At 39.4% G+C, this 26,151-nt stretch overlaps 1 protein-coding gene across 1 annotated transcript in view; it reads right to left on the reverse strand.

Annotated features, from left to right (window-relative positions):
• CCDC90B (coiled-coil domain containing 90B) overlaps window positions 1-26,151 on the reverse strand; it is a 52,811-nt gene that overhangs the window by 16,520 nt on the left and 10,140 nt on the right. Inside the window, exons 4-8 of the mRNA XM_055320425.1 lie at window positions 5,865-5,966; window positions 5,186-5,227; window positions 5,032-5,103; window positions 4,669-4,722; window positions 2,752-2,866 (exon numbers count right to left, since the gene is read on the reverse strand). Of these exons, the coding sequence (XP_055176400.1) occupies window positions 2,752-2,866; window positions 4,669-4,722; window positions 5,032-5,103; window positions 5,186-5,227; window positions 5,865-5,966 (385 nt within the window). The remainder of the gene's footprint in view (window positions 1-2,751; window positions 2,867-4,668; window positions 4,723-5,031; window positions 5,104-5,185; window positions 5,228-5,864; window positions 5,967-26,151) is intronic.

Here is a 26,151-nt window from a genome sequence, read left to right on the forward strand (position 1 = left end):
ACAGCAATCAAACATTTTTCTTTTTCTCTTTATCCTATCCCTCCAGCATTCAGAAACCCAGTGAGTGTTCTATTTTCAAGGAAGTATGTTTGCATAATTTAAATAACAGTATATTCTCCTTGTAACAGGACACAATGGGAAAATTGGTAGTAGTATTAAGGCTTTTTAGACAGATTTACATAGACTCAGATGGGACCAGACAGTGTTAAGGACTTCTTTGAAGCCTATAAAGCCCCCTTGGAAATATTAGCCTAACATTGCCTACAGAGTTCCCAGCAGCTTTACCAGATAAGTAATGAAGATTTCTTGAGAAGAATTCACCCAAATATATAGGTACTTCAGGTGAAGTCTGATGGCAAGTAGTTGGCTTGGCCTCTAGCTTTGTTAACCTGGAAATTCCTTATGAATAGCTCCAGCATAGCAGGTTTAAAGAGCCTATATGGTCAACTGCTATTCCTGCTGCACTTATGTAACTTAATCAAACCAAGTTCTTTTGAAACTAAACTTATTTTGCAAACCAAGTAGTGTCAACTTGGCTATCTTTGGTAGAAACACAGATTATAGAAAGAAAAACACACTTGTGTTGGGCTGGCGAGAGGGGCACCCAAAATGGCGGACATCTCAAATTGGTCAAAATGGCTGATCTTCCCGCCAAAGCAGCAATGACCACCACATCATCTCCAGTAAATCGAAGCCTAGACAAGAAACCGAAACTTTCCATCCAGGACTTTCCAGCCAGGGACCACCCCCATCATCTGTACTATCCCCACCCCCAGCCAATCACCTAGGGACACGGTGTTCCCTTGCCTAATTTGGCAAGGGACCCACCCGGATCCGGACCCAATAAGGCTTAAACACCCCCACACTCCCCAACCCCGGTGCGACTTCTGTAACTTGGGCCACCTCTCCGAGTCACAGAACCTTGCCTGGGTGCGGTCCCCATTAAAACACTCTCGAACCTACTGCCTGGCTCTGCCGGTTTTTTTTTTTTTTTTTTTTTATTTCTCTGCCATTCATTTTGGAAAAAACCTAACAACTTGTATATTAGATTTTAATACTGTTCATCAAAAACTAGACTAGATCTGAATTATCTCTAGTTTCCTCCAGTGCCTGGCTACAACTCTCTAAACTAGCATTTTTTAATTTTTTCTCCTACCTTTCTCCCTTGGAATCATTTGAGACCTAAAACTGCCCCTTTCCCTGAAGGCTTGCCAACCAAATAAAAACTTGATGTAACCTTCAGAAGAATCACATTACCTCACATCTAGACAACCTTCATGTCTGTTTTAGGGGCCTCTCAAAAGATCAGACACATTTAATTATAAACCAGTAAAATCTGTGAGACTGTCACTGCTTGCTCCCACTCTAGCTGAAGATGATTTCAGCTTGACACCAACAAGTGACAACTGGCTACCCTCAGAACTCAAAAAATATTGATCCAGTCATTAACCATTGTTTTGTTTCTATCAGAACGAAACATCTGATTACTCATTTAATTAAATCATAGACCTAACTTTGAGAATATACCCACATGCATCATGACCTCCTAAAGAGTTTAACTGAGCTGATCTACTGCCAGTACTAACAGACTGGTTCAACAAGATGGAAAAATCTATCAACACTCAACTTTAAATGTGTGAAACTTCAGGGAAGTGCCAAGGGCAGGCTGCCCTAAGATGGGCCACTTAGCCCATGAACATTTCTTTGAGTTAAAAGCAATTAAAGGGGATCCCTGGGTGGCGCAGTGGTTTAGCGCCTGCCTTTGGCCCAGGGCGCGATCCTGGAGACCCGGGATCGAATCCCACGTCGGGCTCCCGGTGCATGGAGCCTGCTTCTCCCTCTGCCTGTGTCTCTGCCTCTCTTTCTCTCTCGCTCACTCTCTCTCTGTGACTATCATAAATAAAAAAAAAAAAAAAAATTTAAAAGAAATTAAAACCCAGCAGATTGAGGAAAAGCTCATTACATCCCCCATTAACTGCCTAAGTTTACATTTACAGAAAGGAAAGCCTATATCATGACAGAGCTATTAACTGAGATTCCTCTTTACCTAAGACTTATTTGCGTAACCGCAACTTTTATTTTCCAAATGGCTGTCCTTCCTTTTGTATCCACAGACCCCCTACCCTCCTTTCCTTAGCTCAGGATATCATATAAGCCTCATGTTGCCTGAATATCTTTGAAATTTCATATTTGTTTTCTCTTGTTAATCTGTCTCATGTCAATTTCCTAGTCCAGCCAGAAAGGCAGAGGACATTCTTTCTCCCCGATAATACCAGAGAAAAGAACAAAATAGCGGTAACTGAGAGTAGCACTAAAGCCTTAAATTTTGATCACATTTTTCAGGTAAGCTGAGATTGATCAGGGAGGTGTGGGAGGGGGAATGTTAAACCAAAGGCCCAAAATGGTGTCACTCAGGCTTAAACTTTCCCAGAAATGTAGTCTTAACTGATTAGTCGGGCATTGTCCCAATAGGGATAATGGGTCTGCCACATGGCCCTCTCCCTTCCCCCAGAGGGTAATCTGTACAACACTCCCTGTTTTTATCCTTATAGGAAAGTGACCTTGTTTAGAACAATCCTTTTCTTCTGCTAGTAACTTTCTTGCCCACCCTCCTTCCTATAAAAACCTTCCTGCATCAAGCTTCCATTCCCTCTACTTGCTAGATAAAAGGCTGCCCAAATCATTTTAAAAAGCCAGTTAGATCTTCAGATTAACTTAACCGAATTTTAACAAGATACCGAATTACCTTACCTGCAAGGTAACGAATTGTCTCAAGCTTGTTAGACTCCATCAGTGTTTTCAAAGAAGCAATTTCAGTGTCAATTTTATTACTGGTCTCAGAAATAATACTTCTGGTTTGGGTATCCTGCAGTAAATAAGAATGAGACCAATTTGGTTCCTGTGTATTATGGACACAAACATTTACATTAGAAACCTTTATTTATGGGCTAACTTTGTAATGCCGAAGTCTTAACTGGGGAAAGAGTAATGCACAGTGATAGAAAAAGCATATGAACATTACACACTGACAAAATATTCCTTCTACTTTTGATATGTGGAGATCCTTTCTTAGTATTCGTTTCTTTGGATTATCATATTTTGGGTACAGTCTACTAAAAGCCTCATAGTAAGAAATTTGAGACCTAAAATATAATTAACTAGGAAAGGAACTAGAACTATGAACACTTTTTTTTTTTTTGTAAAGATTTTATTTATTCATGACAGAGAGAGAGAAAGGCAGAGACACAGGCAGAGGGAGAAGCAGGCTCCATGCAAGGAGCCTGACGCAGGACTCGATCCCAGGACTCCAGGATCATTCCCTGGGCCATAGGCAGGCGCCAAACTGCTGAGTCACCCAGGGATCCCCTATGAACACTTTTATGTGTATAAAATCCTTAGGACATCACAGTTAAAACTTCTGCACAATTATTAAAAAAAAAACATTTATAATGTCAACTGGCACCAATATGAAAGGGAATGGCAGAAATGCTTTTGTTGGGTAAACACCAAATGCTATGTGTATAGGGGATAAGGGGTAGGAAGAGAGCTAAGATGGTACATGGAGCTCAGAAATTAGCTCTGAGAGAATTTGATTTTTATCTGGCCAAGAGGAGAAGAGAACAGAATACTTGGAAAGACAAATGAGACATTCCCTTCTATTTAATTATAATTAACAAAGAGTGATGTCTCACAGCACCTGGGTGGTACAGTCAATTAAGCTACTGACCCTTGGTTTTGGCTCAGGTCCTGATCTAAGGGGTCGTGAAATTGAGCCCTGCCTCTGGCTCTCAGCTCAGCATAGAGTCTGCTTAAGACTCCCTCCCTGGGATGCCCGGGTGGCTCAGTGGTTGAGCACCTATGGCCCAGGGCATGATCCTGGAGACCCGGGATCGGTCCCGTGTCGGGCTCCCTGCATGGAGCCTGCTTCTCCCTCTGCCTGTGTCTCTGCCTCTCTTTCTCTGTGTCTTTCATGAATAAATAAATAAATAAAATCTTAAAAAAAAAAAAAAGACCCTCCCTCCCTCTCCTTCTATCTCTCCCTGGCTTGTGTTCTCTCACTCTAAAATAAATAAATCTTTAAAAAAAAAAAAAAAAGGTGATGTCTCTTCTGTTAGAACATAGACCAAATCACTTTTAAGAAAAGTAAGCGGAGTCAAAAGCTGGGTTTTACTCAAGCCACAGAGATTAAACAATGATTACAATTCAGGATTAGGAGGAGATAAAACAGTTGTGGAGTACGAAGTTTAGAATCCAGGTTCACATTCCAGCTTCACCACTTAGTAGTTCTGTGACTCCAACCTCCCTGGGCCTTATTTCCAAATTGGTAAATGGGAATTAAGAGGGCCTACTTTAGAGGCTGATAAGGAGAATTAATAGAAGTAAAGCAAATAAAACAGTATCTTATATATAATAAGCACTTAATAATTATTTACTGTTAGTTTAAAAAACTTTAACGTATGTAACTGAAACTCTGCCCTCATTTAAACACTAATGGTGAATCCTTTTCTTTCAAAAAATAGTTATTTTGTATATAAAAATAATTAAGTTATAAAATATGTTACTTGGAAAGCTTGTTGCTGACAGAGATGACAATTCAGGTACCACACATAAGAGCAGTTACACAGGGCATGAGAGTGGTATAAGAGAAATTTTTACATACTAGTTTACCTTTCTGGTAAATTCTGTGGTTGCTTCCATAAGTTTCTTTTCTTGATCTGTAAACTAAAGGATATAATGAAGCAGGTTAAAAAAAAAATTTTAAAAAGGTGGGGCACCTGGGTGGCTAGGTCAGTTAAGTCTCTGACTCTTGGTTTTAGCTCAGGTCATGATCTTGGACTTGTGGGATCAAGCCCCATGTTGGGCTCTGGGTTCCGTACTTCATGGAGTTGGCTTAGGATTCTCCCTCTCCCTCTGATCCTCCCCCTGCTCACACTTTTTCTCCCCCAAATAAATAAATAAATCTTAAAAAAAAGAAAATAAAAAAGACTAGAAGGAATTAAAAAGAAGTAAGTTACCAAGAAAGCACATTACCATATCAGTTACTCTGCTCCTTTCTAGGTTGATGTCCAGTTTATTGTCTGCTCTAATTTGACTGGTTTCATTCTTTAAAGAAAATAAAAATATTAAAAAAGCAATCTCATGTTTAGAAATTAATAAACTATTTGAAAGTGAGAAAAAAACTTACTATCAGTTGCTGCTTAACTTGTTCCAATTCAGTTTTCATTTTCTAGGTATAAGAAAAATCACATTCAATTGCCATTTATACCAAATACCTACAGCATGATTTATTCAATAAATCTGAAACCTTGCAGTAGTAAAAGCCAGACAACCTCTACAGATTTCTAATCAAACATTAACTAAAACTAGACAAAAAAGGAAATAATATTTCATCATATTCAGAAAATACTTCATCATATTCAGAAATTATGGACAGTAAAAAAAGTATTTGTTCTAGTTTTATTTTATCTATTTATTCTACTTTTAAACCATGACTGATGTTCTAAATTTAAAAATATTTAAGCTAGCGAACAAAATTCCAACTGAAATACAGAAAATTTTCTTTTAACTGACAAAAAATTAGCACAGAATCATTTAAAATGGAAAATGTCACATTGCTTTAAATTCTGAGAACATATAAAATGTACAAGAAATTTTATATAACATTTAGACAGCTCAAAGATTTTCCCTTCCACATGATTTTTACATGTGTAAGGCACAACTCTTAACTCTGGTCAAGAAACTATGATTTATACATAGAAACATTAGTATGGTTAAGCATGTGTATACTTTGACCTAAAAACTTGGTAACTGAATGACCACATAAAATCATTATTTTATTAGGAATAAATTAAAACTTGTATCACCTGATTCTCTGCTCTTAGATTTGCAAATTCACTTTTCTCTAGGATTACCATGTCTTTCCTGATGGAGTCCAAATGAGACATTAGTTGTTGTACTGTTATTTCCTGGAAAACAAAATAACCTAGTGATCTGGAATGGCATTATCTCACACAGAATTGTTTTCACGTAATGTAAAAGAATCTGTTGTTATGCTACAAAATATAATCTTGCTTAGCTAACTAAACAAAACCAAACCATATGAAACCTGTATATCAAAATAAAGAGGTTCCAATCCAAGGTTGCCACATACGAGGACCCTGAACTCTACACCTATTTATAAAGCATTTCCTCCTAAACAACAACACTGGGCTAACTGAACAGCTTCTGCACAGCAAAACATATACCACATACAGAAAGGCAAGAGAGAGAGACAGTCACGAAGGGAACCCCCAATCCCGACAGAACTACAGTGGAAAGAGACTGTGCTGAATGACCATGAACAGATTTGTCTGCCCTGGGGATACAGAAAAAATGATGAGATTTTAAAGGGTAACTAGAATATAAAAGATCCAGCCCCAGAACTCTGCCAAACACTGTGGGAGCTGCTGCAATTCTCTGGTTCTCAGGCGCTGGTCAGCATCACTGTTTATCTTCCCCCTCCACCTTGAGAGCACAGATGGGAGCAGGGTCTGGGAACCATAGCTGTCCTACCATCTCAACGAGCACTAGGTCCCTAGCCCAAACCAACACAGTGTCTATGAAAGTAGCTCCAGTGTAACACACCAGAATATCCATGGTCAGTTTTCAAACAGCTAACTCACTGACATAGGTGCAAAGCACCCTAGAGTAATCCAGGCCCCCACCACTTCACCTCCAGATAACTTGCCAGGACACCCCCAGCTCAGAGCAGCCCAGGACCTACCAAATTAGCTCACCTACACAAAGGGTCTGGGGAAGCCCTGGCTTGCACTCATTTCACCATCAGCTGTTCTCCCATGGTACCCTCTGTGTGGAAAGTCCCTAACCCACTCTGGCCCATATTCATTTAAGATGAAGCTGTTCTGCCAGGGCACTAGCTCCATGGAGGGCTCCAAGACTGCCCAGAATGAAACCTCTTCAACTTCAGCTGTCTTACCAGGCAAGTACCCTGGGATTGCCTCCAGACAAAACCCACTATAGCACCAGCTGTCTGGCCTGGGTGCAGTCTACATGGAGAGCTATCAGATTATCCCAGTCTGTACCCACTTTGGCTCTGTATATCCCACCAAAGTGGCCCTACCATGAAGTGCCCCAGGACCCAAGCCCACAACATCCACATAGTCAGAAAGCCAGCTCAAGTCAACAGACACACATTCTCCACAAAGGACGATTAGATACAATATCATTCTACTTTTAAAAAGTAGTTGTTGCACATAATTAACAGAAACAAACAAGGTAAAGCAAGAAGGAACAAAGTAATCTGTTTCAAACGAAGCCAAAACCTCAGAAACCTAATTAAAATGGAAATAAGAAACATGCCTGACAAATAGTTAAAAATTATGGACATAAAGCCCATGGGACTGGACAGTAGAGTGAATAAACTCGATGAGAACTTGAACAAAAATACAAAATTAAAAAGAACCAATCAGATTTGAAGAACACAATAAATGAAATGAAAAATAAACTGAAGGGAATCAAGACATTAGAGGATGGAAAACAAGAGATCAGCAATATGGAAAAGAGGGTAATGGAAAGCACCCAAAGCGAACAGTAAAAAGAAAAAAAAAAAGAGGGGAGAGGTTAAGGGATCTCTTGGACAATTATCAAGTGAAAAAACATTTGCATTATAAGCATCCCACAAGAAGAAGGGGAGGGGGCCAGATGAGTTATCTGAAGAAATAATAGATGAAAACCTCCCTTACCTGGGGAAGGAAAGAGACATCTAGGTTCAAGAAGTGCAGAGAAGTACTAATTAAGATGAATCCAAGAACTCCACAGCACAAAATAATTAAAATGCCAAAGATTAAAAATAAAGAAGTTTAAAACCAGAGAGAAGCAATGAGTTATACATACAAAGGAAATCCAATACTATCAGCTGATTTCCCTGCAAAAACTATATAGGCAGGAAGGGAACAGTATGACATTTTCAAAGTGCTTAATGTTGTAAAAACTTAGAACCTAAATATCCTACCCAGCAAGGTTATCATTCAGAATTGATGAGTTTTCCAGACAAACAAAAGTTTAAAAAGTTCATCACCATTAGAGGTGATTTCTCTTATTTACAAGAAATAATGAAATGACTTTTTTTTTTTTTGAGGAAAAGAGGTCCAAATTAGAAGAAAATTATAAAATGAAAAACTTTCATGAATAAAAGCGAACATTAAGGTAGTTCAGCAAACACTTATAAAGTGAGTTTGAAGACTTAAAAGACAGAAGTAGTAGTCAGTTATATCTAAAAATCAGCTAAAGGGACTCGCAGATTAAAAAGATATAAAATAGGCAGCCCAGGTGGCTTAGCGGTCTAGCGCCGTCTTCAGCGTGGTCCTGGAGACCCGGGATCAAGTCCCATGTCAGGCTCCCTACACGGAGCCTGCTTCTCCTTCTGCCTCTCTCTCTCTCTCTCGAATAAATTAAATCTTTTAAAAAAAGATATAAAATATAACAACACACACAGAAAATGTGCGGGGGAGGGGGAATAAATGAATTTCTTTAAGCATGTGTTTGAACTTAAGTGACAATCAACTTAATATAAGACTGCTAAGGTCTTAGGATGTCATATGGGAACCATACGGCAACCACAAACCTAAAATCTGTAATAGATACACACAGAAAACAAAGCTAAGCAGAATACTAAAGTGACTGATCACAAGGAATGAGAGCAAGAGACCAAGAGAGGCATGGAGAAGAACTATAAGAGTGACAAAATGGCAAAAAGAACATATATGTCAATAATTAAATGAAATGGTCTAAGTGTTCTAATCAAAAGATATAGGGTGACAGACTAGATTAAAAAAAAAAAAAAAAGACCCATCACAGGGCACCTGGGTGGCTCAGTGGTTGAATGTCTGCCTTCGGCTCAGGTGGCGATCCTGGGGCTCTGGGATTGAGTTCCAGCATCAGGCTCCATACAGGAAGCCTCCTTCTCCCTCTGCCTATGTCTCTGCCTCTGTGTAGCTCTCATGAATAAAGTCTTTAAAAAAAAAAAAAAGACTCATCTATGTGCAGTTTAGGAGAGACTTATCTCAGTACTAAAGAAACATACAGACTGAAAGTGAAGGGATGGAAAAAGATACACTATGCAAACTGACATGGTGGGGGTAAAAAAAGCAAGCCTGGGTAGCAATAATTAAATCAATAAAAACTGACTTTAAAACAAAGACTGTAACAAGAGACAAAAAGGGGCATTAAATGATAATAAAGGGATCAATCCAACATGAGGATATAACAATTATAAATCTCTGTGCACCTGACACTGCAACACTAATAATAAAGCAAATGTTAATAGATAAAGGGAGAGATTGACAGTAATACAATCCTGGGAGACTTTAATACCCCTCTTACGGCAATGGGTAGATTATACAGAATAAAAATAAGAAAACAATGGTCTTTCAAACAACATATTAAACCAAATAGACTTAAAAGATATGTATAGAACATTCCACCTCCAAAAAATAGATTATACATTGTTTTCAAGGGAGCACATAACATTCTCTAGAACAGATCACATGTTAGGCCACAAAACAACTCTTACTAAATTTAGTAAGACTGAAATCATACCAAGTAATCTTTTCCAACCACAACAGTATAAAACTAGAAATAAAATGCAAGAATAAAAGTGGAAGAAACAAACACATGGAGGTTAACAACATGCTATGAAACAACCAATGGGTCAATGAAATCAAAGACGAAATAAAAAAATTCATGGAGACAAATGAAAATGAAACACAATGGTTCAAAATCTTTGGGACACAGTGAAGGCGATTATAAGGAGGAGATGCATAGTGAAACAAGCCTACCTCAATAAACAAGAAAAATTTCAAATAAATAACCTAACTCTACATCTCAAGGAACTAGAAAAAGGGCAGAATAAACCCAAAGGGGTAGAAGGAAGAAACTAATAAAGATGAAAGTACAAATAAAGGACACTAAAAAAACCAAAAGAAAAATAATAATAAAACCAAGCGCTGGTTCTTTGAAAAGATAACAAAAGTGATACATTTTTAGCCAGACTCATTAAGAAAAAAAAGAGGAAGGACACAAGTAAAATCAAAAACAAAAGTGGGGGGGATCCCTGGGTGGCGCAGCGGTTTGGCGCCTGCCTTTGGCCCAGGGCGCGATCCTGGAGACCCGGATCGAATCCCACATCGGGCTCCCGGTGCATGGAGCCTGCTTCTCCCTCTGCCTGTGTCTCTGCCTCTCTCTCTCTCTCTGTGACTATCATAAATAAATAAAAATTTAAAAAAAAAAAGTGGGGAAATAACAATCGACATCACAGAAATACAAAAGATTAGAACAGAATACTATAAAATTATATGTCAGCAAAGGGGACAACCTAGAATAAATATATATATTCCTAGAAATATACAAACTTTCAAAACTGAGTAAGAAATAGAAAATCTGAACAGACTTAAATTACTAGGAATGAAATCGAACTGATAATCAAAAAACTCCCAGCAAAGTCCAGGGCCAGTTAGATTCACAGGTGAATTCTAAGAGTTAATACTTGTTCTCCTCAAAATATTTCAAAAAGTAAGAGGACAGAAAACTTCCAAATCCATTCTATGTGGCCAGCATTACCCTGTTATCGAAACCGAAGACATTACAAAGAAAACAACAAGCCTGTATTTCTGATAAGCGCAGATGCAGAATTATTAAAAAATACTGACAAGCTGAATTCAACAATCCATTAAGAGGATCATTTACCATGATCATGTCTGATTTACTCCTGGGATGCAGGGATGGTTCAGTATTCACACACCAATTGATGTGGTATATCACATTAACAAGAGGAAAGGTAAAAACCATATGATCATCTTAACAGATGTAAAGAAAAGCATTTGACAAACAGCATCTGTTCATGATAAAAACTCTCAATAAAGTGGGTGCAGGGGGAACATACCTCAACATAAAAAAGCCATGTACGACAACCCCACAGCTAATGTCAGACTTAATGGTGAGTAATAGAAAGCTTTTCCTCTAAGATCAGGAACAAGATGAAAAGGTCCGCTCTCACCAGTTTCATTCAACACAGTACTGGAAGTCCTAGTCCACAGTACTGGAAGTCCTAGCCTATCAGACAACAAAAAGAAATACAAGTCAGAAATTGGTGAGGAAGAAGTATAAATGTCACTATCTGCAGATTACTTGAAACTATACATACAAAATCCTAAAACTATACATAGAAAACCCTAAGCTCTAAAACTCCACCAAAAAAAAACCCATTCTACAGCAAATAAGGGAAAGAATATAAAATGGAAGAAAAGATAATCTTTTCAATAAATGGTGCAAGGAAAACTAGACAACTGAGTGCAAAAGAATGAAACTGGACCACTTTCTTATCATACACAAAAATAAATTCAAAATGGATTAAAGACCTAAATAAAACCATAAAACTAGATGAAAACATGGGCAGTTATTTCTTTGTCATCAGCCTTAGCAACATACTTATGGATATGTCTCCTAAGGCAAAGGAAACAAAAAATATTGGAACTACTGCAAAATAATCTTCTGCACACAAAGGAAACCATCAACAAAACAAAAAGGCAACACAGTATGAGAAAACACATGCCACAAATGATATATGTAATAAGGATTTAATATCCTAAATACACAAAGAACAAAATTCAACACCAAAAAAATCCAATCAAAAATGGGCAGAAGATCAGAATAGGTATTTTTCCAAAGAAGATATACAGATCGCCAAGAAACCCATGAAAAGATGTTCAACATCACTAATCACCAGGGAAATGCAAATCAAAACCACAATGAGATCACCTGACACTAATCAGAATGGCAAGTATCTAAAAGACAAGAAAGAACAAGTGTTGGCAAGGATATGGATAAAAGGGAACCCTCATGCACTGCTGGTGCCAATTTAAAGTGGTGCAGCCACTGTGCAATATAGAATAGAGGTTCCTCAAAAAATGAAAAATAGAAATACCATATGATCCAGTAATTCCACTATTGGGTATTTATCTGAAGAAACAATAAACAATAAAAACTATAAATCAGTAAGACTGTTAAAATCAAAGGCCCCAAATGATGTCAGTTAAAATTTTCTGGGGCTTAATATCTAATCTCACGGCAGTTTCAACCTCCTCCAGAAATACAGTCTTAACTGGTCAGTAGGAAATTTTTGGATCGGTGCCAAAGAGTCTGCCACACGGGCCCACTCTATCAAAGAAAAAATGAGATTATCTGCATAAGATTCTTTGCTTTTACCCTAAGGGACAATCCTTTTTTTTTTTTTTTTTTTGCTAATAACTTTCTTGCCCCACCCTCTTATAAAAACCTATTTTGTACAACTCCTCAGAGCCACACTGTATTTGCCAAATGAGATATCCAATTTATGAATCATTTAATAAGACCAAGTAGATCTTTAAAATTTACTTCGTTAAGGGATGCCCGGCTGGCTCAGGTAGTAGAACATGCGACTCCAGATCTCGGGGTCATGAGTTCAAGCCTCACACCAGGCACAGAGATTACTTAAAAAAAAAAAAAAAAAAAAAAAAAAATTACTGGGTTGAATTTTTGTTATTTAGCCATTTGGTGGCAGTGTGGGAAACTGAAGCAAACATTTGGCAGCATTTAAGAAGAAGAAACACAGACGTGGTACCCACAAACCCTCTGAGTTCACAGTCTTTCTTGCTATTTCTGAGGGCTGTGGGTAATTTCCTCATTTCTGAGCTCTACTCTCTCTTTGGTTTTTGTTGTTTTTCAGTTGAGCTCCTGACCTAATTGGCTTTCCTTTACATGGCAGGTGAGCTTGAAATGGCAGATGGTTATGCCTGGAGCCCAGTTAAGCCGGCAGAAGGGTCTTCTAGGAGCCAAGGCTTTCAGACCACAATTCTCCATGCAGAAAACCCCAGCAAGGTTCTAAGGAATTGCTGATGATGCACACAGGGCCTTGTGGTCAGCTCACAGTACTTGCAATATGTTCAGGTGCACATTTGTCTTGTTTTATATAAATAAAGGCTACAGCTAGTAGGTATCTTAGAGGCCAATAAGCCACAAAAATTGGTGGACAAAGTCGAGTGTTTAAAGGCTGTTAGTGTTTGCCACCTCTAAGAAACTGTCACACCAAAAAACAATACCTTGGATAATGGCTGACTTTTTCTAACATTTAACAAAGTTTCTGTAAGTAATTTAAATATAATTGTTAAGAACAAGTAAATAAAAGGTTTAAATACCTAGATAATTTCCAAATAAGAGGCGGGGCAAGATGGCAGAAGAGTAGGCTCCCCAAGTCACCTGTCCCCACCAACTTACCTAGATAACTTTCAAATCATCCTGAAAACCTACGAATTCCACCTGAGATTTAAAGAGAGAACAGCTGGAAAGCTACAGTGAGAAGAGTTAGTGCTTCTATCAAGGTAGGAAGACAGAAAAAAATAAATAATCTAAGGGGGAGGGGCCCCCACAAGGAGCCAGGCTAAGGCCAGGCGGTGAGAGCCTCCAGGACAGGAAAGCCCAGTCCTGGAGAAGCAGGAACTTTACCAATCTTCCCGAAATGGAAAGGCGCTCGCAGGGAACTCGGGCAGGATCCCAGGAGGTGCAATGATGCCCTCAGGCTCCCAGGGTCACTAACAGAGGAAGTGCGCGGGGGGAGACCATGCCACACAGCGTGGGCCGAGCTCCCTAAAGGGCTGGAGCACATGGCCGGCGGGGCCCCAGGAGCAGCTGGGGGGCGGGCGGCACAGGCGGCAGCTCCGCCCAGAGGGGGCTGCGAAGTCCCGGCAGCAGCTCAGGGGCGGTTCAGGTGGCGGCTCCGCGCGGAGGCAACTGCGTGCCCCAAGAGCACAATTCCAGCAGCGAAGGGCCCGGAGCCCAAGGCGCTGGGGGACACAGCCCAAGATCCGGTGCTCCCCCTGGGACAGGCAGAGGCCGGGAGGTGACAGGGCAGCAAGGACGCTCCTGTCGCCAGACAGCCCTGAGCAGTGCAGATCCGCGCCCCCTGCCCAAGGAGCATCCAGGCCCCTGCTGACTGGGAGCTGCGGTAGTTACTGCTGGAGCTGACTCCAGGGCTGGAGACCTGGCCGCTACCACTGTTGTTGTTCATCTTGGTATCACCTTGTGCCTGGGACTGAGCAAGGCCACCAGGGAGCAGGGGCCTCACAGGATAAACAATTCCCACTGAACCGTGCACCTGGCAGGGGGCGGGGCAATTCCCCAAGTGCACACACCTGAGAATCAGCCCAGCAGGCCCCTCCCCCAGAAGACCAGCTGGAAGGACAGGGGAAGAGCAAGTTCTTGACCAAGCAGTGCTGGAAAGTTCCAGGGGAAGTCTAGGGACTTACAGTATATAGAATCAGAGGTTACCCCTCCTTGTTTTTTATTTGTCCCCCCCCTTTCCTCTTTTTCTCCTTTTTCCATTACAACTTGTTTTTAGCCACTCTGCACTGAGCAAAATGGATGAGAAGGAAAACTTACCACAAAAGAATGAATCAGAAACAGTACTCTCTTCCAGAGTTACAGAATTTGGATTACAATTCACTGTCAGAAAGCCAATTCAGAAGCACAGTTATAAAGCTACTGGTGGCTCTAGAAAAAAGCATAAAGGAGTCAAGAGACTTCATGACTGTAGAATTTAGATCTAATCAGGCCGAAATTAAAAGTCAATTAAATGAGATGCAATCCAAACTGGAGGTCCTAATGACGAGGGTTAATGAGGTATAAAAATGGGTGAGTGACACAGACACAAGTTGATGGCAAGGAAGGAAGCTGAGGAAAAAAGAGACAAACAATTAAAAGATCATGAGGAAAGGTTAAGGGAAATAAATGACAGCCTCAGAAGGAAAAATCTACGTTTAGTTGGGGCTCCAGAGGGCACCGAAAGGGACACAGGATCAGAAAGTGTATTTGAACAAATCATAACTGAGAACTTCCCTAACTTGGGAAGGGAAACAGGCATTCAGATCCAGGAGATAGAGAGATTCCCCCTCTAAAATCAATAAAAATTGTTCAACATCCTGACATTTAATAGTGAAACTTGCAAAGTCCAAAGATAAAGAGAAGATCCTTAAAACAGCAAGAGACAAGAGATCCTTAACCTTTATGGGGAGAAGTATTAGGTTAACAGCAGACCTCTCCACAGAGACCTGGCAGGCCAGAAAGGGCTGGCAGGATATAGTCAGGGTCCTAAAGGAGAAGAACCTGCAGCCAAGAATACTTTATCCAGCAAGGCTCTCATTCAGAATAGAAGGAGAGATAAAGAGCTTCCAAGATAGGCAGGAACTGAAAGAATATGTGACCATCAAACCAGCTCTGCAAGAACTATTAAAGGGGACTCTGTAAAGGAAAGAAGAAGCCTAAGGAAACAATCCACAAAAACAGGGACTGCATAGGTACTATGATGACACTAAATAAATATCTTTCAATAGTAACTCTGAATGTGAATGGGCTTAATGATCCCATCAAAAGATGCAGGGTTTCAGACTGGGTAAAAAGGCAAGACTGGTCTATTTGCTGTCTCTAAGAGACTCATTTTATTTTTTTTAATTTGTTTTTAAATATTTATTTATTTATTTATGATAGACATAGAGTGAGAGAGAGAGAGAGGGGCAGAGACACAGGAGGAGGGAGAAGCAGCCTCCATGCAGACGTGAGACTTGATCCCAGGACTCCAGGATTGCGCCCTGGGCCAAAGGCAGGCGCTAAACCACTGAGCCACCCAGGGATCCCCTATAAAAGACTCATTTTAGATGTAAGGACACCTACTGCCTGAAAATGAAAGGTTGGAGAACCATTTACCATTCAAATGGTCCTCAAAAGAAATCAGGGGTAGCCATCCTCATATCAGATAAATTAAAGTTAATCCCAAAGACTGCAGTGAGAGATGAAGAGGGACACTATATCATACTTAAAGGATCTATCCAACAAGAGGACCTAACAATCATGAATATTTATGCCCTGAATGCGGGAGCTGCCAAGTATATCAATCAATTAATAACCAAAGTTAAGACATACTTAGATAATAATATACTTATACTTGGAGACCTGAACACGACACTTTCTACAATTGACAGATTTTCTAAGCACAATATCTCCAAAGAAACAAGAGCTTTAAATGATACACTGGACCAGATGGATTTCACAGATATTTACAGAACTTTACATCCAAACGCAACTGAATACACATTCTTCTCAAGTGCACATGGAACTTTCTCCAGAATAGACCACATACTGGGTCACAAATCAGGTCTTAACCGATACCAAAAGACTGGTATCGTCCCCTGCATATTTTCAGACCATAATGCTTTGAAACTAGAACTAAACCACAAGAAGAAGTTTGGAAGGATTTCAAACACGTGGAGGTTAAAGACCATCCTGCTAAATGATGAAAGGGTCAACCAGAAAATTAGAGAAGAATTAAAAAGATTCATGGAAACTAATGAAAATGAAGATACAACAGTTCAAAATCTTTGGGATACAGCAAAAGCAGCCCTGAGGGGGAAATACATCACAATACAAGCATCCATCCAAAAACTGGAAACTCAAATACAAAAGCTAACCTTGTACCTAAAGGAGCTGGAGAAGGAACAGCAAATAAAACCTTCACCTAGCAGAAGAGAGTTAATAAAGATTCAAGCAGAACTCAATGAAATAGAGACCAGAACTGTGGAACAGATCAACAGAACCAGGAATTGGTTCTTTGAAAGAATTAGTAAGATAGATGAACCATTAGCCAGCCTTATTAAAAAGAAGAGAGAAAAGACTCAAATAAATAAAATCATGAATGAGAAAGGAGAGATCACCACCAATACTAAGGAAATACAAACGATTTAAAAACATATTACGAGCAGCTATATGCCAATAAATTAGGCAATCTAGAAGAAACGGACCCATTTCTGGAAAACCACAAACTACCAAAACTGGAACAGGAAGAAAATAGAAAACCTGGACAGGCTGATAACCAGGGAGGAAATTGAAGCAGTCATCAAAAACCTCCCAAGACACAAAAGTCCAGGGCCAGATGGCTTCTCAGGGGAATTTTATCAAACGTTTAAAGATGAAATCTTACCTATTCTACTAAAGCTGTTCCGAAAGATAGAAAGGGATGGAATACTTCCAAACTCGTTCTATGAGGCCAGCATCACCTTAATTCCAAAACCAGACAAAGACCCCACCAAAAAGGAGAATTATAGACCAATACCTCTGATGAACACAGATGCAAAAATTCTCAACAAGATACTAGCCAATAGGATCCAACAGTACATTATGAAGATTATTCACCATGACCAAGTGGGATTTATTCCCGGGATGCAAGGCTGGTTCAACACTGGTAAAGCAATCAATGTGATTGATCATATCAACAAGAGAAAACACAGGAACCATATGATCCTCTCAATAGATGCTGAGAAAGCATTTGACAAAATACAGCATCCATTCCGGATCAAAACTCTGAAGAGTGTAGGGATAGAGGGAACATTTCACAGCATCTTAAAAGCCATCTATGAAAAGCCCAAAGCAAATTATCATTCTCAATGGGGAAACACTGGGAGCCTTTCCCCTAAGATCAGGAACACAAAAGGGAGGTCCACTCTCACCACTGCTATTCAACATAGTGCTAGAAGTCCTAGCCTCGGCATTCAGGCAACCTAAAGAAATCAAAGGCATTCGGGATCCCTGGGTGGCGCAGCGGTTTAGCGCCTGCCTTTGGCCCAGGGCGCGAATCCCACGTCGGGCTCCCGGTGCATGGAGCCTGCTTCTCCCTCTGCCTGTGTCTCTGCCTCTTTCTCTCTGTGTCTATCATACATAAATAAATAAAAATTAAAAAAAAAAAAAGAAATCAAAGGCATTCAAATTAGCAAAGAAGTAGTCAAACTCTCCTTCTTCACAGATGACATGATACTGTACATAGAAAACCCAAAAGACTCCACCCCAAGATTGCTAGAACTCATACAGCAATTTGGCAGTGTGGCAGGATACAAAATCAATGCCCAGAAATCAGTGGCATTTCTATACACTAACAATGAGACTGAAGAAAGAGAAATTAAGGAGTCAATCCCATTTACAATTGCACCCAAAAGCATAAGATACCTAGGAATAAACCTAACCAAAGAGGTAAAGGATCTATACCCTAAAAACTACAGAATACTTCTGAAAGAAATTGAGGACGACTCAAAGAGATGGAAAACTATTCCATGCTCATGGATTGGAAGAATTAATATTGTGAAAATGTCAAGGTTACCCAAGGCAATTTACACATTTAATGCAATCCCTATCAAAATACCATGGACTTTCTTCAGAGAGTTGGAGCAAATCATCTTAAGATTTGTGTGGAATCAGAAAAGACCCCGAATAGCCAGGGGAATATTAAAAAAGAACCATAGCTGGGGGCATCACAATGGCAGATTTCAGGTTGTACTACAAAGCTGTGGTCATCAAGACTGTGGTACTGCCAAAAAAAACAGACACATAGATCAATGGAACAGGATAGAGAATCCAGAAGCGGACCCTCAACTTTATGGTCAACTAATATTTGACAAAGCAGGAAAGACTATCCACTGGAAAAAAGACAGTCTCTTCAATAAATGGTGCTGGGAAAGTTGGACAGCCACATGCAGAAGAATGAAACTAGACCTTTCTCTTACATCATACACAAAGATAAAGTCAAAATGGATGAAAGATCTAAATGTGAGACAAGATTCCATCAAAATCCTAGGGGAGAACACAGGCAACACCCTTTTTGAACTTGGCCACAGTAACTTCTTGCAAGATACATCCATGAAGGCAAGAGAAACAAAAGCAAAAAATGAATTATTGGGACTTAATTAAGATAAAAAGCTTCTGCACAGCAAAAGAAACAGTCAACAAAACCAAAAGACAACCTCCAGAATGGGAGAAGATATTTGCAAATGACCTATCAGATAAAGGGCTAGTATCCAAGATCTATAAAGAACTTATTAAACTCAATACCCAAGAAACAAACAAACCAATAATGAAATGGGTAAAAGACATGAACAGAAATTTCACCAAAGAATACATAGACATGGCCAACAAGTACATGAGAAAATGCTCCGCATCACTGGCCATCACGGAAAAATACAAATCAAAACCACAATCAGATACCACCTCACACCAGTGAGAATGGGGGAAATTAACAAGACAGGAAAAAACAAATGTTAGAGAGGATGTGGAGAAAGGAGAACCCTCTTGCACTGTTGGTGGAAATGTGAACTGGTGCAGTCACTCTGGAAAACTGTGTGGAGGTTCCTCAAAGAATTAAAAATAGATCTGCCCTATGACCCAGCAATTGCACTGCTGGGGATTTACCCCAAAGAAACAGATGCAGTGAAACGCTGGAACACCTGTACCCCAATGTTTATAGCAGCAATGTCCACAAAGGCCAAACTGTGGAAGGAGCCTCGGTGTCCATTGACAGATGAATGGATAAAGACATGGTCTGTGTATACAATGGAATATTACTCAGCCAATAGAAACAACAAATACCCCCCATTTGCTTCAACGTGGATAGAACTGGAGGGTATTATGCTGAGTGAAATAAGTCAATCAGAGAAGGACAAACATTATATGGTCTCATTCATTTGGGGAATATAAAAATTAATGAAAGGGAATAAAGGGAAAGGAGAAAATGAGTGAAAATATCAGTGAGGGTGACAAAACATGAGAGACACCTAACTCTGGGAAATGAACAAGGGGTAGTGGAAAGGGAGGTGGGCCGGAGGTTGGGGTGACTGGGTGATGGGCACTGAGGGGGGCAGTTGGCGGGATGAGCACTGGGTGTTATGCTATATGTTGGCAAATTGAACTACAATAAAACAAACAAAATAAAAAAGAATTTACATGGTATGTTGCCCATGATAAAATCCAAAGTTTCAAATAAAAATTAACCTTTTGGAAAAAAAATTCCAAATAAGACAATACTAAATCGTTTATTACTAAATATAGGACAGAATTGGAATGCAGAAAAAATAATTATAGAAGGTTTGTGAAGAAGACATTTTTTCTTTTTTTTTTTTTGTGAAAAGGGAATTTTAATGTGTGGTCAAACTGTTTAAGATTAAAATAAGTTTATTTAAAAAATTAGTCTTACTATGAAAAGTAAGCCAGTGCAAAATTAGAATTTAGTTTTCCATTAAAGGGACAAAGTTTTCTTGGACTTTTGGTCTGCTTTTGATAAGACTGTAAAAGTTCCTTTCTCTTCTAAATATTAAGCTTCATAATAATATGTTATTTTATTTAGGCAAGTGCTTTAAAATTTTACTTGATATTTTTGGGGTGCCTAACTGGCTTAGTCAGTTAAGCATTCCACTCTTGATTTTGGCTCAGGCCATGATCTTAGGGTTATGGAATTGAGCCCCAAGTCCAGCTCTGTGCTCAGCAAAGTCTGCTTGAAGATTCTCTCTCTCTCCCTTGGCCCCTCCCTCCATGCTTGCACATGCATATTCCCTAAAATAAATAATGTTTAAAAATCTTTTTTGGTATTTTCGAAACTTTTCCAAATCAGACTCTAAATGAAGTCTTTTTGGGGATCCCTGGGTGGCTCAGCGGTTTGGCGCCTGCCTTTGGCCCAGAGCGCAATCCTGGAGTCCCGGGATCGAGTCCCGGGATCAAGTCCCGCGTGGGGCTCCCGGCATGGAGCCTGCTTCTCCCTCTGCCTGTGTCTCTGCCTCTCTCTCTCTCTCTATTATGAATAAATAAATAAAATCTTTAAAAACAAATAAAAAAACAAACAAATAAAGTCTTTTTGACCTGGCATATTCCAAAAGATTTGTTAAACCAATTAGGTTTGTTTGATACGCAAATTACATGGAAAGCATTGTCAAATACTTAATACTAAGCCTTCATTATATTTGTAAAATTGTGGCACACGTGGACAAAGTCCATTCTGCTTCTGCAAAAATAGCACCTGCCAGACTTTTGCCATCCTAACATCCTTATAACATGGTAATGGTGTATTCCTGAATTAAGAAAAATTAAGATGGGCAAATAATGGTTGTAAACTGAATAAACAGATGGGTGCATGGGAAGACCAAGACAGCAGCTTGGTTCCTCCTGGCTCCCTGACAAAACTCCATTTTCCGTTTTTTGTGTACTTTCACTCACCACAGTACGTTTAAGATGACTCAAATCAGTAAGCATTGGTGTGAAGACTTATGTAAAACTATATAAACAGACTACCAGCAAGGTCTGACCTATTTTGTCCATAATCCTGGAAAAATTGCTTTTGTTTGCAGACTGCCTTCTGCATCCTCTGAATACTAGCAGCCAGATTTCATTCACCCACCACTTAGTATGGGTTATCAGTGTCCTTGTTATTGTGTGTTTTCTGGATGGGTAAAAGCCTTTCCCTGCTGCAAGGTTGATGCCCTCACAGTAAAAAACAAAACAAAACTCTTTAAAAAAATGTGTCTCTCACTTGGGGTGTACTTTCCACTACCTCTAATGATCAAAGCACTCATATTGTTGGGACAGATCATAGGAGGTATAGCACAAAACTTACAAGCTTCTTGGAATTTTATTAGTATACAACCTTCCGCAGATTCCTATTGTCTCATGCTGGTATGACCAGCTATAGTAAATCTCCCTCTAATGTTTTATGGTCAAGCCTGTTATCAACAGATTTTTTTTTTTTATTTATGATAGTCACACACAGAGAGAGAGAGAGAGAGAGAGAGAGGCAGAGACACAGGCAGAGGGAGAAGCAGGCTCCATGCACCGGAAGCCCGATGTGGGATTCAATCCCGGGTCTCCAGGATCGCGCCCTGGGCCAAAGGCAGGCGCCAAACCGCTGCGCCACCCAGGGATCCCCTGTTATCAACAGATTAGTCTTCCTGGATCCTAATTCAAAGGAATATGTCAGTTACGGTCTAGAGCCTACTGACAGGTTATCCTAGAATATCATCAGAAGAAGACAGCCTTTGAGGCCTGTGGAAAGGAACTTTACCAAGTACTCCTGACCACTAACAATGCTGCAAAATTAAAAGATGCTAGAGACCTCAAAATGTAATTTCTAAGGAGGAGAAGTAGCTGACATTTTTTCCTTTTCTCTGGTATTGGCCAGCAAAAATAATGTACCTCCTAATACAGTTGCTAAGGGGTGGTAACCTCTTTTGTTTTGGGCTAAGAAAAACATGCGTGCCCCTAACTTTTCACAAGCAAAATGACATTTCATTGGTCGACTCCTTTGAATTTACATTATTGAGTTAAAAAGGATCTACCACTGGGGAACCTGGGTGGCTGGTTTAGTTGAGCATCTGACTTGATTTCAGCTTGGGTCATGATCTTGGGGTTGTGGGATTGGGCCTTGTGTCAGGCTCCATGCTCATCACAGGGTGTGCTTGTTTCTTTCCCTCTGCTCGTCTCCTCCCTCATTCTCTAATAAATAAAATCTTTAAAAAAAAAAAGGATGCCTTGTGATTCAGGATTTACCCCTTTAGGCAGATCCCTATTCCCGGTTTATGGATAAATGTAAATGAGCCTATGATCAAGAACAACTCCTTAATTCAGAAATTATTATAAAACCTGCTAAAGCAATAGAGCCCAACAAAGATCCTTAACTCTGTAGCCAAACTTGTCCTTGATAATAGAATAGCTATTGATTATCTTCTAGCTGAGTAAGGAGGTGTCTATGCTGTGGCCAACACCATCTTCAGTGCCTGGATATAACACTTCTGGGGAAGTTAAAACTCAATTACATAAGAACAAGCCACTTAGCTTAAAAAAGCGACTCATTTAAAAAAAAAAAAAGGCGACTCATTCCACTGGTTCTTTCTTTGACCTACTTGATTTTTATTGGTTTGGGTCTAGAGACCATGGCTCTAAAGTACACTCCAAATATTGGAAATTATCCTTTTATAGTATACATAATAATTTCCCTGGGGTATTATATTCTCTCAAAAGCTTTAAAATGTATGCTTGCAGTTGCTAACCACTTGGCAAATGATCTGAGACTGGAAAATGTATGATACAAGCAAACAAAAAATAACCAACTTAAAGAATGTGAACTAGAAGACATGACCTGTGAATATCACAGAGGTTAAATAAAAATGTCATGAACTATGGATTCACAAAGAAGAGCAACAAAAACTGTGGGAACTTGAGAGCAGTGGCTGAGAGTGGTGCCAATGCCCTAAAATCTGATCACTTCTCTAAATTGAGTTCAGAGTCTGATCAACATGGAGGAATTGTTAAAGAAGCAAACAACAACAAAAAACACCCTGACAGGCCCCAAATGGTGTCAATTGAACTGAGTTCCCAAAATGGGACTTAATACCTAATTCAAATGCAGTTTCTACCTCTCCCAGAAATAGTGGTGAGGAATTTTTGGGTCAGTGCCAATTAATGAGTCAGGCCTGTGGGCTCACTTCAACCCCTAAGAAAAGATGAGGTAATCCATATAAGACACCTTGCTTTTCCTTTAAAGGAAAGCAGCCTCGGCCTGAAATAATCCTTTTCTTTTGCTAGTAATTTTCTTGCCCCACTCTCCTTCTATATAAAAACCTTTCATTTTATACAGCTCTTTGGAGCTCTCCCTCTACTTGTTTGATTGGATGCTGCTCAATTCATAAACTTAATAAAGTCAATTAGATCTTTAAAATTTACTTACTTGAATTTTTATTATTTAACTAGATCTATGCCCCTATGTTTACTGCACTATTTTACAAAAGCCAAGATGTGAAAACAAATCAAATGTCCATTGACATTTGGGATATGTGAATGGGATAAAGATGTAGTACATATAAATATATTTATTTACATATATATATATATCTGTGTGTGTATACATATATATAAGAAATGATGTAAGTGGTAAGAAAAATGGTATCTTACTATTTGTGACAACATGGATGGACATAGAGGATATTGTGCTTAGTGGAGTGAGAGAAACAAAACACCATATGGGGAATCTAGAAAATTTAGAAAGGAACAAAGTAAACAGAAATAGACTCATAAATATAGACGACTGGTTGTTATCAGAGGGCAGGGAATGGGAGGTGATGAGGAATAGAAGAAGAAAAATGTTCATCTTTGGCCCTGAAGGCTGATCTATAACCTGCAGTTTTGATAAAGATCAACTATGTGGCGGTTGATAAATCCTTAAAGGTCTCATGACTGCCTGTATAACTCACTGATAGTTAATATTAAACCAAATGAATGATAAACACTAGAGAAGTCTTACAAAGGTAGTTTTAGGAGTAGAAATTCAAAGACATTTATGATCTAATACTCCCTCTCTGTCCCCTCTCCCTTAAGTACTAAGCATATAACCACCAGCTTTGTACAGTAAAAAGCGCAGCCCTTTGTGCCCACAGGTCCTGCTCCTTTGTTACTTAAATAAGTTTACTAAGTTGCACCATACAACACCTCAGGAATTTTCTCTTGGTCCTTGTGCTCCACAGCCCTGGAAGGGGGAAGGAGTGGGATGGGCAAAATGGATGAAGGGGAATGTGTATTAATTAGCATTGTGTGGTGACAGATGGTAGGTACTAGCTACACTTGTGGGGAGCATAGCATACTGTATAGAGAAGTTGAATCACTATCATGTACACCTAATGTAACATTGTATTTCAACTATACTCAAATAAAAAAATCCCATCATAATATAATAAAGTATTTTTACTGGTACAAGAGACATCCCTGACTCTACTGCCTTCCCTAACAACCCACATCTATGTTCTGGGGAGGTGGTTCATTTTCTTTTACGCAGTTTTGCTTGGAATACTCATGAGAACTAGTTCAGAAATCATACAGAAGTAGTTTCTAGGGGATATCAGTACAACTCCCCCAAAATGTCTTTATAAAGGAGCTCTAAGACATTAACTATAACGTTATTCAAATCTTTAGTAAAAATGTTATTTTATTACCAAGACTACTTAGAAAGAAGTTGAATATGTAATTATAGATTTCTCATGAAATCTGAACTTGAGAATAAGGAATTGTACTGTGGCCCCAACTGCCTCTTTTTATTTCCCTTTCTTCCTTTAAATATAGTCTGTAACTCAAAAAGCCTAGCAGCCCAGGTGGCTCGGCAGTTTAGTGCCTGCCTTCAGCCCAGGGCATGATCCTGGAGACCTGGGACTGAGTCCCACATCGGGCTTCCTGCATGGAGCCTGCTTCTCCCTCTGCCTGTGTCTCTGCTTCTCTCTCTGTGTGTGTCTCTCATGAATAAATACAATCTTAAAAAAAAAAAGCCTACAGAACAGCACAGGTGTCCATCTTCAAGTACTATTTGAAAAATATAATCCACTATCAACTAGTCAAATCTATTGTGTTATCTTTTTAACTATTGTGAAGAAAATGAATATAATTCAGTTTTTACATGAAATGAGAACATAACTGAGTTCTTGGATTGAGCAGACTTGACATAAAATAGTATTTCTGAAGTGATCAAGTACAAATTTTGTATGCCTGATGGCCCTAAGCCTCAAAGCCATCTTTCATGACATCTTTGTGCCTTAGTCTATGCTAGAGGTGGAGTCAGCAATTGGATTAGGCTCCATGATCTTAATTTCATATACTAGTAATAAAAACACCAAAATTTAACATTTTGAGTGTAGGATTAAATAGTTCTGCCAGTATAAAAATTCTGCAAACCAGTTTTAATTCACTGATTTTAAGTAAACTTAAAAATCTGATTTAAGAATAGATTACTTTAGGGATGCCTGGGGCTCAGAGGTTGAGCGTCTGACTTCAGCTCAGTCTGGGATCGAGTCCCACATCGGGCTCCCTGCAAGGAGCTTGCTTCTCCCTCTGCCTATATCTCTGCCTCTCTTTGTGTGTCTCTCATGAATAAACAAACAAAATATTAAACAAAAACAGATTACTTTATTAAAAATGTCAGTAGCTAAGACTTTCAGGGAAGATGTCAGAGTAGGAGGACCCTAAATTCTCATCCCACGAATATAAAACACTCACATCAGTGCAAATAACCCAGAAAATGACCCAAAGATTGGCAGAACAAACTCCACAAGTAAATGTAGAGAAGAGGCCCCATAGAAGAGGGGAGAAAAGGCAGAGGTTGTAGGGAACTGAATCCCATCGGTCCCCTGCCATAGGAAGCGAGCTGCGGGCAGAGAGAGAGAGGGGGGTAAAAAAACAGACTAGAAGGTCCACAACAAAACACACAGTAATTAAAATGACAAAAAG

The sequence above is a fragment of the Nyctereutes procyonoides genome, unplaced genomic scaffold (genome assembly GCF_905146905.1).
Source record: "Nyctereutes procyonoides isolate TBG_1078 unplaced genomic scaffold, NYPRO_anot_genome, whole genome shotgun sequence".
NCBI classification, from domain to species: Eukaryota; Metazoa; Chordata; class Mammalia; order Carnivora; family Canidae; genus Nyctereutes; species Nyctereutes procyonoides.